Raw genomic sequence first — 15646 nt, forward strand, 5'->3', positions numbered from 1 at the left:
CTTGTATGAATTACGATTTTTTGATAAGTATGGGTAATACAATAGTTTAACGGTTTTCATGTCAATCAATAAAAGTGAATCATTATACTACGATGTATATGATCAGCAATTCAGCTTATGTCCTCAACGCTAGTCAAAATGTGTTGTATCTACAAGCTGTGTTGCCATGCACAAATATATATATATATATATATATATATATATATATATATATATATATATATATATTTACAAAACACCCGGCAACCTTGAAAATGTCAGTTCGTACACGTATATACATCTACCTATATGCTGATATTTATATACGTATATTTAATGAAAATGTTTGATAATTTTGGGTAATCTATCGAATGGCTATCCACCGTTTGATAAAGTATCGCACAGTCAACAATAAGTTTAAGTATGACCACATAAGCTATTTCTGTCTCTGCTACATTTCCCTTCCTACCTCATCGTAAACGTTGACTAGAAAATGCATTAGTATTATTTTAGTATGACAGCGCAAAACGAATGCGTGTCTACTCTACTGACTGTCAGTCTCTCGATCAGAAAAACAAAGGACATTGATGTAACATCCTCGGCTTTTTATGTAAATATAAGCACAGTCGCGCTATACAAGCGCGTCCCGCACTCTGGAACTGGACTAGGCGCTTTATTTGGACATTTTATAGGTAACATAAAGATACCAGAGTTTACAGCTCGATAAGTGCTGGAGATGCCTCTAGGGTCATGTTGAGGCAGAGCTCATGGTCGCGTACGTCGCCCCAGCCACCGTTTCCTCGTCGTAGCTTCGTCTTCTTCGAGATGGCGGCATGGATGAGGGTCAAGTCACTTGGGTAGAGGTGCTGGCGTGCCTGTCGCAGCACATTTTGAAGCTTGGCTATTGCTGAAGCTGACTCACAGTTTGCTTTCTTATGATGTACCCCACTGAAATTGACATGCGAGGTAGATACACGTGTGAACATTTATCGATGTCGTTTTCCACAACATTTGAATGTTTACTGCGCCTTTGGTAGAAAAAAAGTTTTCGCCATATAAATTCCATTCAACTGGGATTACCCTTCCATCCCTCAGGGGCCAGAGGGATCGAAGGGTAACTCCAGTGGCGATGGCGCGTCTACGACAAAAACTTTTTTTTCGTTTGAAACGTACACCTGCGCAATTTGTTTTGAGGGTCATCGTGGTGGAGATAAAGAGTTCTACAGTGCTTTGCATAGTGGCACGCGATTTTGAAAAGTGCGGACGCTTAAGGTGGTTCTTTTATGAAATGATTATGAACAGAATAACATGAAACCTTGAGGAATCATTTATTAAGTTACAATACACTACCCCTCAAAATTTCAGAGTAGGCTGACGAATGTAAAAGCAAGAAAATGATAAATGAAATAGCACATTATGATACTAGTGCGCGAGAAAGGTGATTGACGCACGCGTGTGTCAATCACCTAACCTCTCATACGTGCAATTGCAAACTTCAAACCGTATGACCTTAGCTGGAATTTTGAACAGATGCTCGAACCGGCTTTCCAAAGCGCCGGTTAATGTAAAAGTTGGAGCTTTGTGTGCATGCGGTGCACCCTAATCCAGAAATATACGAGCATGCGTGAAAATATCCGTAAATGCTTACTGGCAATAAGTGTGCTGTGGGCCTATGACATCAGGTAAGTATACGTAAAAAAAATGTAACAGTATTGCAAGCTTACCACTCGCCGATATGAAAAACACGAGGTGCTCGCATCATAATGGTGATTAGGCCAGAGCAAGGCACCAGACTGGATTTGGAGTCAGGCGAAAGACAGGTCTGGGCTATGTGCTGTAGGCTCCAATCCCAGTTGTAGTCGTCGTACGTGCAGAACTGTTTTGCGCGTCTCCTTACATGTTTCCAGGTTGCTCTATTGAAGGCCATGCCCATGTTATGCTTGCTCGAGACCCACGGCGTTATTTCAGCCTGCAGAATGTATCGAAGATTCGAGATTATTGGCTTGTTAACGTTTGTGTTAATAATTGATTGTGGCGTTATGTTCGCTTTAATTTTTTCTCTAAGAGACAAAAGCTGCTCTAAACAAAAATTACGATACTATTAGGAATCTACCATTACCAAAAAAATATGATAAACAATTTGTTTTTTCTATGTTTTCATACACTTTTATTGCAATGAAAGATTGAGCACACCAAGCAAAACTTAAAATACATTTTTTTTTCTCCTAACGATTATATTTATCTTGAATTTTATTACTAATTAGGTAATGGATGTAAAACAAACTATACTTTTTAGATTTGAAATCATTTTCTCATAGTCAAAACTTTTTATCAAACATTGCAGAAATTTTATTGATAAATGTGATCACTTTTTTGACTATTAATCAATACAATCGGAATGAACATACTAGTGAAGTTATTATTACAACGTTAATTTACGTTTAAATATATAAACTTGTTAGACGCTAATTTCTTACTTCTTTGTAAAAAATGATGATCTAAATCTAAGTAAGCTTCAAAATATTTTTTATTAGCGCGAAAACTAAAAAAAACTTTTTCAAATCAGAAATGACGTTTTGAAACTGTAATCCACTTAGTTTTGATATTAAAAACAATTAATTTCGTCGAGCATAAATTTTATTGATGCTATATTTAGTGTACTGGAAAAACGTAATTATTAAGCTTGTTTCTCTAAAAAAAAAAAAAAAAATCTGGAAAATTCGGCATTCTTAGCTGATAAGCAAACAAAGATGCCAGCTGTTCATTTAAGTATAACATTTACTTTTTTTTAAAATTATTATAATTAAGTTTTGCTCAAAATGCTTTCGCAACTATAACCTTCTACAAAAAAAAGTAGGCAAATAAGCTGCAATGTCTACGGAAAATATCGCAACTGTGAACAAAATTTTATTTGAAAATAAATTGGAGCAAAAAAAGTAAACACTAAAGACGAGAAGTCAAATTTATTAGAGCTACAGAAATAATAAATATGGAGATTTACAATGATTCAAAGCAAAGTTTGATCATAAAACTTGGAGAAATGCTCGTGCATGGCAGTTAATAAGTATAGCAAGGAAAGCGAATGCAAAAAAATTATCAAAAATTTTTTTGACTGTTCGGATAGGTATAAGTTGTTTATTTTTCGTACCATAAACTTCAAGTCAAACGAAATGCTGCGTATGGTAAGGTAATAGAAATTTGGATTCTGGTACTGCTAGCTGTCTACGTAAGGAATTAGAGGTTACGGGGAGAGACAAATTTTTGGAAAACTAACTAAGAACACACAGTTCAGAGAATAATCGGTCGTGAGATAAAAAAAATAGATGCTCAGGCATAATTTGTATAAAAGGAGTAAGAGAAAAGAGATAGCTTAATTGTAGTCGAAAACCTTTTGGTAGTGCTGATAGAGGCTGGGCAGGAGCTGGTAGGCCCAGGAGGGCGCAGCCACGACCTTCTGGCCGGGATGCGTGGAGCCAAGCTCCTGACCACTACCACCACCGGCATTAGCAGTAGTAGCAGACCGCCTGATCGGACTACCGGCTGTACCGCTTGCCAACTCCTGACGCTTCAGGCCGCGCAGCAGATCCTTCTGTAGGCTGCCCAAGTACTGTTGCCAAGCGTGATGGTAAGCATTTTTTTAATAGGTAATTGTTTTATTTCTGTTTTTTTTTCTTTTGTATATTTTAAATGATTTAAAAAAGCACCAAAAACCTAATAAATTACTTTTTTTTTTTTTAATTTTGATTTTTTTACGTTTTTCAATGTTTTCTTCAACTTCTTAACTATAACGATGAATCTTGGGGAAACAAATGAAATAAAAATCTTAAAAAGTGAGTTTTTCACGATCTAGAACTATCTTCAAGATACCCAACATGCGAATTTTAAAGACATAAAAAAATAATAACTTTTTCAACATGTGTAAATATGATCTTTCTACCTACAAAGGCATGAAAATACCTTTTTTGGGCACAACCAATATATGGAAGTATTTTATAATTTTTCCAGAGCAAAAAGTGTCACCATATGTAAATTTTCTATTTTCAATATAAAACAGATTCAACCTAGTATTTGATCTGAGTCGGTCACATGGTGTGTAAGTGTGAGTGTAGTTATGATCCAAATAGAATAAAATTTTGTAGGTAGCTTTGGTAAAAAATTTATAGAGCTTATTAAAACAAAACTTTTTGTCTAGTAAGATTATCTCGAAAGCGCTTTTTTACAGGTTACAAGCAAAATTCGTTTCAAAATGGTAAATAATTATTTTGCAGTGTATAATTTTTGTACATTACATTTTTAGACAAAACGTTGGTATAAAAATTATAGATCTTATGAAAATATATTTTTTTGTTTTGATTGATTTTATCTGTAGTATTATTTTAATATAATTAATAACGAAAAGCATTTTGTAAAGGCTGAAAAAGCGTTTTGTATCATATAAACTTGTTATTTTTGTCTCAAAGTTAGTATATTGATAATATCAAGACTCAAACTTGGTAATGTGGTGCATGATTATTTAAATCCTCATGCTCCACATTACCAAGTTTGAGTCTTAATATTATTTGATGACAAAGGAGCAAGTGAAAGGAGTATATAGATAAGTATAATTAGTAAATTGATATTAAAATTTAGTTGTATGTAAGAACGGAATAATCACCAAATTAAATTTTTTTTATTTAAATAATATTTTTTTCTCTGACACTTTGTAAATTGGTCATGGCTTACATAAGTGTTTTGCATAAATTAAGTCACTTGTCTGAGTCCACATGCGAGGTCAAAAGTTATTTTTGTTGACATCTACGTTTTTTCTCCACTCCGTAGGGACCACTTAAAAAGTTGCATGCAAACAACTGATTTTAATTTATCAAAGTTATACAATCTTGGTGCTTTTAAAGTTTTTCCTCGAACAAAATTTTATAAATTTGAGACTGTCAGAATGTACCTAAATTGAAAATAAAACTACAAATCAAGTTAGAGCCTACTTGAATGTAACATTTTGAAAACACTCGATTTACATGTCTTCATAAAGTGGTAATGGTTACACTTTTTGCTCTGGCAAAATACTTGTACTCGTGTAAAGCAGTCGTGCCTAATAGTTTTAACAAGAACAATAATTAATATGATAGTAAAAATAATAATAAAAATAAAAAATACTGTACGTGTCAAATGTAAGTTGTGTAGCACAGGTAATTAAATTGAAATACGTAATTTAAATGTGTTAAAAACTTTTTTGTCACAGTGTAAAATAAGAGTTTTCATAGTTGTTGGCGCTTTTCACTGGGGAAAGCACCCTGGGATCTAATCGAGATAAAAAATTTGACATCTGGCTAACAAATGCACTTATTACGGCAAAAGGTGTGGGAGGGAATGGTTAAATGAGGATCAAACCTGTACAATAGTAGGTTTGTTCGGCTTTGCGTATTTCGACGTTAAGCCCGCGTTGGCCCCAGGGACTTCTTGTGCTGGTCGAGGTTGGTATAGTAAATATCCAAATGTTGAAATAAAACACCCATGGTAAAAAAAATATCTGTTTTCAATTTTAGCGATTTTTGTTCTCTTAGGAGGAAAAATGGATTTTACACCAGGCGCACATCTGATCTGGGCAAGCAGAAGGAGTTCCTTAGATCCGCTGATCGTCCTCGAGTAGATGCATAGCAGTGACAAATACTATTCCATACACCATTACATATAGTACAAGTGCATGTGTTATTTCTTGTCCTAACATATATTACAATTTCCATCCCACCAAACCAGAACCAAACACTCACTGACCTTCAACTCGCTTGCACCGATTTCAAAATTTCAACTCATCAATCTCAACTAAACTATTTTACCCTAACCCCCAACATGTTGTTCTGATAAACTGAATTCAAAGGCAATGTTAAAACATCCCGAATAGAAACTTCTTAAAGCATATGAAGGTCAGATCTAGAATTGATTAAATAATTGTATGGATTCAATTTGGATGAATTGTGATCGTAGGTTTGGATCCTTTTTTTTGGCTAAGGTACTGGATGCTATCGCATAATACGTGTACCCATATAACTATACAATATGAACGGGCGGTGGCTCAGTCGGCTAGGTCGTGGATTGGCACGCGGGAAACTGTGGTTCGATTTCTGGCCAGTGCGACTTTCAGGCAAGTACCTCTGTGATTTTTCATATGTGCTTTTTCACCACGCAATGCTCCTTGAGGAGGGTTTAGGCGACCTACTCGCAGCATCATTGCCTAATTTCCCCCTACCCCCCTCCTGTAATGGAAGGCCTCCCATCCTTCTTCCCTTCCTTCTCCCAAGTATTAAGTGCCCTGTGTAGTGCCCTTATCAAAGGAGCCGGACGTAAAGCACTATAATGTATAAAAAAAAAAAACTATACAATATGCAGTGTGTATAGTATCGTTTCCTTACGAATAAAAATTACTGTGTCATTTTTTTGTCTGTATAAAATTATGTGGTAAATAAGGCAATAAATTAATTATTGTTAATTTCATCGTGTAAATGCAGTGCAGTCGGTGCTATTCGTATGAAATACTATCTGAAAATGAAACGTTTGGAACTTCAAGACAAGGGGAGTTTTACGAATATCGACAAAAATAGTGAGGTTGTGTTACCTGAACAGTATAATTTACGTTTAAAATGAATAAAGTGATATTTTCTAAAATTTTTAGAAAATAACAGTGCAATTGTAATCATATTGTATGAATACTCGTAGTGAAAGCCAAATAGTTTGTTAAAATGGTATTTGCAATAATTACAAAGATATTTACAGTGCAGTTAAACATATCGTTATATCAAATGCAAGGTCAATCATAGTTAAATTTCTTCAATATTACAAAAATATGGTAACACTTTTATTAAAAGAGTTTCAAGAAATCTAGCTGAATTTTTTCACTTTCGCACGTTTTATATTGCAACTATAGAAAATTCTGAACAAAAATTACATAAATAATCTAGCATACATATTAGAATTTAATATCAAAAAATTAGTTAAAAGACGTCTGGAAGTAGTTAAAGTTTCCTATCTTATCGATAAGGTTACTGTAATCGTATGGCTTAATAACATTATTGAGAAGATAAGTGAAAAATCAGATCACACCTCATTAATCCAACATCTAATTTTTCCTTTTTCGCCTTGAATTCTCAATCAATCTTGCCAAGTTTAGGTTTGACTCATTCGTTGAAGTGTTAAGAATAAGCGTCTACTTTTATTTTTTCGATAAAATAGCCAGCTGTTGAATAAACAATGTTATAAAGTTATACAGTCACAGTAACCTTATCGATAAAATACGGAACTTTAACTATCTCCGGACTGTCCTTAACTGACAATTGCAGAGAAAAAGACGTTAAAATTATAATTAAACATTGACTGGGTTACTGCTAATCCATTCAAGCTCAACTTCAGTTTGGCCAATTTTCTTGTGGTTTTACACGCAGACACCCCTTTATAAACCTATTCCGGTCATCTTTGGATGCATAACAAAAAGCAAACCTAGCAACATAAAATTTTTTTTTAGATAAAATGGTCGCTTAAATTTCTGCTGTTGTTACCAATGGAATTGTAATGGATCAAAAACATTTGGCTGTATCGATCATGTGCTTTATTTGCGATCATCCGACTCGTTCATTCAAAAAAAATATCAAGGGACATGGTGGTTATTATAGCTGTAAAAGTTATGTGGTTGAAAAAAAGTCGATGATAGGGCGATTTTTCCTGATTTATGCTACCATCTAGAGACTCATAAAAGTTTTATTAACAAAGTAAATTTCGAACATCAAGTAGGTATTGAACCTTTATTGATATACTGATAACAAATATGGTACGTCACTTGAATTTTATGCATCTCAGATGTCTTGGTGTTATAAAAAATGTTATTAATTACTAGTAGTCTATTACTACTTAAGTAGTCAGATTCCAGTAGATTTCCACAGAGATAATAAAAAAAAATACTACTAATCCAGTCTAAGAGTAATGTAACAAACTACGTTTCATTAATACGTGTTATATCATAGTGATCCATAAGTACAAAATTCTAATCGACATAAGACAAGTTATTGGATTAGTTAAAAGAGATGCTAAGGAAACCTTTTAAAAAAGTTTCTTAGTTGGTACGAAAATTCATTTAGAAACTACAAATGGTACTAATGAATACTTTTAACATAATGTTTTAGATTTGACATGTTCTTGCAATCGCTATATCCTTACGTAAAAACAGTATTTTTTATTTACACCTGTCTTTATGCATTTTGATAAAATTATTGGCATACTGTGTAACAGTGCCCCACCGTTAGGCCACATTAGTAGGCTAGGGCAGGTAGGGAAGCAGGGAAAGGGGGAAAGAGTGTTAAAGGGCCTAAGTGGAAAAGCGGGAAGGGAAAGTAGGGGAACGGGAGAAAGGGCCGAGAGAGCGGCAGATTAGCTTGAGCCAGCGAACGCGCGTGAAGCGAGTTTTCCTTCTTTGCTGCCTCTCTTTGTTTCCGTTGTTTTGGTGCGTGAAGTTTTTGTTGGAGTGATTGGGTGATCCGGCGATAACATTTGGAGATAATTCGACGTCGTGGTAAAGTGTTGGTGCCGTGACCCGGCTCCTGAACCCGTTGACAAGGTCGGACCAAGGCCGGGCCTGACGACCTTGACCTCCACACGCAGCCAGTAGGGACGCCTACTGGCCTCTGCGAACTCACGCCAACAGCGCCTAGTTCCGCCTATCCAAGGCATCTACAAGGAGCGACCTCCCCGCATCGCGTAAGTACCTGCCAACTGGCAGTCTATTGTAAAGGGCAGCGGCCCTAGATTAGCCCGCGTAGGTCTGCCCGGTTCGCGTTTTCGCGCCGCGAGCACGTCGAGTAATCGCGCTCGACGTGCGAGAACACACTCCTACACCCGCGAGTACGAGTTGTAATCTTTTATATATTTAATTGATTATATTTCTCGTTTTAAACTTAATCGCGAGTGCTTCCTTTTGTGTGTGCCCGATCTCCTTGTGTCGTACTAAAGTCGTCGCGAGAGGCGACGACGTGCAAGATCGCCGCGATACTCGTCACCTACGGGGTCTCGGAGAGCGAGACCCGCGTATAAAGTTTTATTGGAGGTGTCGCCGGGGGTACCCGGGCAACACAGGCCCGGTCGAGGTTGCCAGTTCCGCCTCGCTACTCCGCATCGGCAGCACCCCGTAACATTATTATACAGTGATAGCTTCCACTTCTTATCAGGATTCAGGATGCTTTTCTTCTACTTTATTTTAAAACTACTGATAATTTGAACGTTTCAACATAATACTTCTGAGGGAAGATTTTTTTAAATTGGTATACGCTGTTGGAAAAATTCTTAAAAATCCATGCATTACCTTTAATAGTTTAAACGTTACAAAATATTTTTGATAAAGTCCAATAAATACATCGAATGAATATTTTGAAAACTACGAATGCGTTTACTACTTTTTGATGTTAAAAACTACTCAAGTTAGTATCCGTCATGTATTAATTTGGGTGTTAATGGTACACTGAACAAATTTTACCCTCAGGATGATAAACTGGAGGTGTCAGATGATTTGTTTCAACTTACTGCGATAAAAATAAATATTTTACTTATTTGAATGATAGTAAAAACTATTAAAAAATCTTTAAGTGTAATCATCCTAACAGTAACACAAGTTTAACACACCATTTACGCATAACGGACTTGAGAATAGTTTTTAATAACAAAAATAAACGGACTCCTTGAATATTTTACGAAAGTTTTGAAAAATTAATATACTACCTGTTTGACTTAATCAATAACGTTTTTCAGCTTTTTAAAAACATTTTTAAAATGTTCAATGCTATGAGGGAAAAAAAAATTAAAATTTTCTTTCTAAGCAAAACAGAAAATCCTACTCTTAAAATCATCGTGTTGACACCATTATAAAAGTTGAAAAAAAAATTAAATCAATCCATTACGATGACTATGGCTCAAGTTCAATCGCTTTATATTTTAAAAGATAAATAGATGTGCCAATTTTAGTAAACGAGCTAATCCTTTAATCAGAGGAAAATAAGGTCAATGTACTAATACTAAAACATGTTTTTCCTGTGGGCAATTTTTTTTCCTTATAAACAATCACTGCATTCTCAGTAAAAAAAAAAAAAAAAAAAAAAAAAGGATTCGTACATGGTAACTAGGCGCACATTCAACCAAGGCAAGCACAAAAGTTCGCTAATGTTCGGTACTTGCCCTGATGATGTGAACCATCAGGTACGAATTGTACCATTGTTTCAATTACAATGATGCTACCAGACAATTGTAATAAGTGAGCCATAAAAGATTTTTAGTAAAAAGCCAAATATCGAGCGATATTTACTGTGGTGGTGTAAGTGTTAAAGCGTATACAGTGTTGATATAATAACAATTTTTTTACCTCAAAAAGTAAATAGCCGACAGACAAGAGATTGCAATTTTATAAAGACAGGGATGAAAAGTAAACAAAGACTGGATTCATAAACACAAGTTTGTATGAACTTACCTTCCTATTGTCAGCATAGTAGTTGTAAGTTTTGAGATAGGTGCCCAGTGAGAGCACGTCGCACCGTTGCTCGCTACGCTGGCAGGTGCGCTCCATGAGCCTGAGTACGTGGAGAAAGTCCTCGGCCACATAGTGGTCCTCCTCCAGGAAGAGCACCATGCCAGTGTGGTTGCGGGTAACGTTTAACTGGTCGAAAATCCGATTCGCCTTCCACCACCAATGGTGCTTTGTTTGGGTGAACTTGGCCTCGCGGTAGTGCTTGTACGAGTCCGGGTGCTCCGCGTTCGTGCAACCCTGCAGCAAAGCCCTGCAACGGATGTAACGTTACAATAACAGTGTTTGATATAACAATAGCCACATTGGTATGCGTGGGAGTCTCTTTAAACGCCGCAAGACAGGATGATAAAATGCATGTAGGACTGAAAATTAGTTGCATGCGAGCACTCTCTTCATTCTTTACACTGTTTCCCTTTATTCTTTCACTTTTATTTTTTCTTTCTTTTCTCTCTTTTTATTTTTTTTTTTCTCAAATGAGCGTCTTTTTCTTTTCTCTCTTATTACCCTGCTAGCCTATGATGCTGCCTTAGTGCAATAAAGATACAGCTCCCTCGGGCCGTCACGCGATGCAATTTTTCATACCTGGCTTAATCGAACTTATGAGAAATTCATACTCTATACTGCTTTTCCGTACATTATCGAGCTATAAATTAGCAGTTTATAATTCTTCATGCTGTTTTTTTTTTTTTTTTTTTTTTTTTTTTTTTTTTTTTTTTTTTTTTTTTTTTTAATTTGTAAGAGTTATTGTTACAATTGTAGATAATGGTAAACTTTAAGGCTTCTTAAAATCTCTTATTTTCTTAATAATTTATTTAGATATTTGTATTTGATGTACAATTGACGTTTAAGGATGTTGCCCTATTTATATGCGTAATAACAGAACTTATTAAAACTTGTAAGTATCTATGGGGTAGATTAAGGTATTATGAACTTTCATGTGTTTTAGGGTATACCTTAATTATAATATAATATATATATATATTATATAGGGTATATTTTTCATTTAGTGAATTTCAGTGTTATTTTACTTAGCAGTTTCTGAATGCAATCGATGCAATAGGTACAAAAGCTTACGCATGATCGGAAAATTAGTTCACTTTACTAGTGTGCAATACTCTTTGTTGTGACTACACAACTTTGTCGTATTTTTTACAACAATCGTATTCCTTTTCATTTTCCTTAATAGTTAAACACGAATTCAGTGCTGAAACTACTTTATTTTCTCATATTTTCTGTTAACATCACATATTAAATCAATAACATATCACACTCGAAAAGTACGTCCGCATTTTATTAAAAATTCTCGTATTTTGACACTTTCCGATGAAAAACAATACATTTAAAAATTATATGTGGAAAAATATTAGATCTTGGGAGTCTCGAACAAAACAATACATAACGAACTGTTTGTATGAAAAAATTATCTTTTTAAAAAATTGATGAGTCAAATGACAAAGCCCCTTTATTAAAAATTGTATTAAATTGGAATAAACACTGATGGAAAATCGTTAGACTCGACACTCATCTGTCTACTTCTGTAATAATGGCTAGCTAGAAAACAACTAGTTTTACTGGGTACGTTTTTTTTGTGATCGGTCGTTTGGTACACTGATTATATCTCTAACAAAAAATTGCGGATCGGTTAACTATACCGTTTTTTACATGTTTAATTTGAAAAAATCTCAATTTATCATGTAACCTCATGAAAGAATCACATGAAATTGCATTCATAAGAAAATTATATAAAAAAAAATTTAACTAACTCGATGATTCATTAATTTATATTATGTATAATCGAACAAAACGAATTAATAAACAGTAAATAAATATTTAAATTAAAAATAAGTTAAGGAGGTTTGGGAGAAAAGTTCAAAATAGAGAAACGTGCTAAAAAAAATGTATGTTATATTTGAGAATTTTAAGAGTGCACAAGAATTTTTCCAGATTTTTCAGCAGGGGAAATTTTCGAGAAAAAAATTATGACATATTGACAGTTTAACACGGTCTCTAATGAGAGAGTAAGGTTAGGTTTGCTTTTTAATTGAAATTATGGTATATTCTAAATGTGTTGGAATAAAAAAAAACGTTCTCATAGATAACTTGGTACCGAAGGAAGATGCTCGACAAAAAAAATCAAGCCTTGCCAGGCATTTTTTAAAAATATAATCAATTACAGTCGTACAGTTTCAATTTTGTAGAGTGCAAGAGGAGATGCGCGGTAAAGGGGGCCCAGGTGCGGGAGCAGGGGAAACTCCCCGTTCCTCGCCCTGTGCCTCTTTGAATGATACTCCCAAACCTACTTAAAAGAAGCACTCTGTAAGAATGAGAAATAAGTTATTCATGAATAGGGTTGCTTGTAGTAGAGTGGATAGGGTATTTGGCTAGTGTGCAGAAGATCGCTAGTCCGATTTTGGAAAAAATCGTTTTTTTTATTTTTTATTTTTTTAGGGCGGCTGGGTCAGTGGTATGGGGCGAAGGGAGTAGAACAAGTCAGCCAAGATAGGGCAAAAGGGGGAGATAAAATGCAAAACTCACTTCCATTACACATTTTCTCAAGGTTACCGATCTGAAATCATTGATTTACAGTGTAGCAGAGAACGCGCCTAGAGTATTATAATTTAAAAAAAAAATAAAAAGCAACTCACTGTTCTTTGCCAATGTTTCTCGGACAATCGTTGGGACTTTCGCCAGGAAAGCTGTGCGGGTGCGTCTGTATGCTGTGCGGATAAAATATCTGCATGACTCGGCAGAAGTCAACATTCTGCACGAGGTAGTTGATATCTGGATTCCAGACATCGTGGCTGAAGACGAGTAGAACCTCTTCGATACCCTTGGCCTGAGCCAAGGAGATGATAAGGTGGCGCAGGTAGTTAAGCCGGTCGTGCACCTGGACAAGGATCACCGGTGCTTCGGGTGCCAAGGGTCCGAATGCATCCTCGTTTAGAACACGCTGCTCCGCATTGACTTTATCGATTTGCCGGTGAATTTCCACGATTTCATGTTCGTTTAGTTCTTGATTCCCAGATGTCAAGTTGTTGCTGCGGCCAAGTGTTCCGTTGTTACGCCGATCTTTGAGGAACCTGTGAACGGGAATATTTAACAGTGAAGAAATCAATAGACTAACAACATATTATTGAGTTTTATGAACGTTATGTATTTATATTTCTTTCTAAAAAAGATTTAATTACAACGGAAACTCTTGATTTGTATGCATTTAAAAGAGCGAGAAGCACCACTTTATTTTATGGTACAGAGTTATCTACCTCGCATCGATGGTATAGAATTCAATACATTAAATCCTAAAAAACTGTACGATAAATGATTTATACATTTTAGCAAAAAAATCCTATTTTAAAAATTAATCATCACGTGACTGAAGCCATTTTATTCATTTTATAATTGATTAAGACAGATCACGTGACTTATTTGGTGGAATTTAAAAAAAAGTGAAACTGTCCAAATTAAAATAACTTATCACATAAAATAAGTTCACACCGAGACAATGATATGAAATTGTGATATCTTACTTGTTTGTCCTTTTAAAAGAAATAAGTAGACTAACAATTGTATTTTCCTTTAAGATTATGGAATATAAAAATATCCGTACATAACTATGAAAGAAACCACAATAGTTTAGATCGCGCTAAGTACATCTAACGCAACTAGTACTTAACTGAAAAAGCTTTACCATGTTAGTATTCATACAAACTGTCATAGCTCTTTCACATGTGACTGATAAATCTTCGCACAATAAATTTAAACTCCGATTGAGACTATTCCAAATTTTTTTCACCATACTCGCCATACTGCACCGAAAGACGGAACTTTCCTCTCCCTCCCCGGAATAAAAATTTAGTTCCTCGGCGCAGGATTGGTGAAAAATTGATACAATTCACAGGAGGAAACAAAAAAAGCCTTTAGTAAAGTAATGTACTACTTCTTTTATCAATTGTAACGTGCACTTCGAAACTACAGAAATTTCTTCTTTGTTCTGATTTTATTGAAATTTTTATTTTGTTATATGTCACGTATGTATCATATTGAGATTTTCTAACATAAATAATGAAAATTGTGTATAGCTTTCCCCTTTAACAAAACCTTTGTAATAAATACCGTTTATTAAAAAAAAAAAATAATAAAAATTTAACAGTCTTTCGTAATGGTCCAAAAATGTAATCACATGCCTCATTGGGTGTATCCATATGTACTTACTATACCTAACATTCATTCGACTATCGATTACTAAATCTTAAAAAGTTTGTTTTAACTCATATTCTTATTTTATTAAGTATTATTTGCTTCTATTTAGTCTATTAGATTTTTTTCATTTGTTTTTCTTATTTAATTTAATTTCATTTTTCCATTTTAAAGTCATGGAATTTTTATAGAAATAGTGCAAAGAATCAGAACATTTTTCTTTTTGTTAAATTATTTATTTATTTTTACAAAGGAGTTGAAATACTCAAGAATAGATTTCCATACAATCTTCAACTTCAAGATCTCAGTACCATCCATACCGGAAACGGCGCCGCCCTTGTCTTTATGTATCGAAGCAATTAAAAAAAGAAAACAATACTTGGCAATATTTTTCGATGAAACTGTTTTTAGAAATTAGAAAGTATTCCAATGTTGAAATTCACAAAATTTTTATGTTACAGTAAATCGTTCATATATACTAACTTAATAAAAATTTCAATCATTGAAGTCAACCGATAATTTGGCGTACTACTTTTTACAGACATGTTGGGTAATCATATCTTACTAATATATAAAGCAAAGTCGCTAAAACCGTTGTAATCGCTTACCACGAAAACTACTGAAGCGATTTTGCTGAAATTTTGGATACTGATTCTTAATGATTCCGAGATGGTTTTCGCATAGTTTCTATCTCGAAAAAATTAATAACAATAGCGATAAACAAGCTCAAAGTTTTTCTAAAATAAGCTAACTTTGCGCTCTGGTTCAGTAGGATTCGCTAGATGGCGTCGAAGTAAAATTAAAGCCACCCGCAATCAAAGATAGTGAAGGGTGGTTGTAAGATGCCCCATCGAATTGTCGATTGTCGAAGTCGTTCACCGACAGTACACCAAGCACAGAGGAGTCAGTCGTGCAGCTGGG

General features: G+C 34.8%; 1 protein-coding gene across 2 annotated transcripts in view; it reads right to left on the reverse strand.

Annotated features, from left to right (window-relative positions):
• Nucleotides 1-226: 226 nt before the first annotated feature.
• Mgat2 (alpha-1,6-mannosyl-glycoprotein 2-beta-N-acetylglucosaminyltransferase) overlaps nucleotides 227-15646 on the reverse strand; it is a 152596-nt gene continuing 137176 nt past the window's right edge. Inside the window, exons 5-9 of one of the 2 annotated variants that reach the window (XM_089597816.1) lie at nucleotides 13174-13608; nucleotides 10472-10778; nucleotides 3368-3568; nucleotides 1704-1948; nucleotides 227-927 (exon numbers count right to left, since the gene is read on the reverse strand). In XM_089597816.1, the coding sequence (XP_089453942.1) occupies nucleotides 693-927; nucleotides 1704-1948; nucleotides 3368-3568; nucleotides 10472-10778; nucleotides 13174-13608 (1423 nt within the window). In that variant the 3' untranslated portion in view covers nucleotides 227-692. The remainder of the gene's footprint in view (nucleotides 928-1703; nucleotides 1949-3367; nucleotides 3569-10471; nucleotides 10779-13173; nucleotides 13609-15646) is intronic. The other variant, XM_089597817.1, reaches the window with a different exon arrangement.

Source organism: Copidosoma floridanum, unplaced genomic scaffold, assembly GCF_036245765.1.
Source record: "Copidosoma floridanum isolate Cflo_tuat_1 unplaced genomic scaffold, Cflo_Japanese_pri ptg000040l, whole genome shotgun sequence".
Taxonomy (NCBI): Eukaryota; Metazoa; Arthropoda; class Insecta; order Hymenoptera; family Encyrtidae; genus Copidosoma; species Copidosoma floridanum.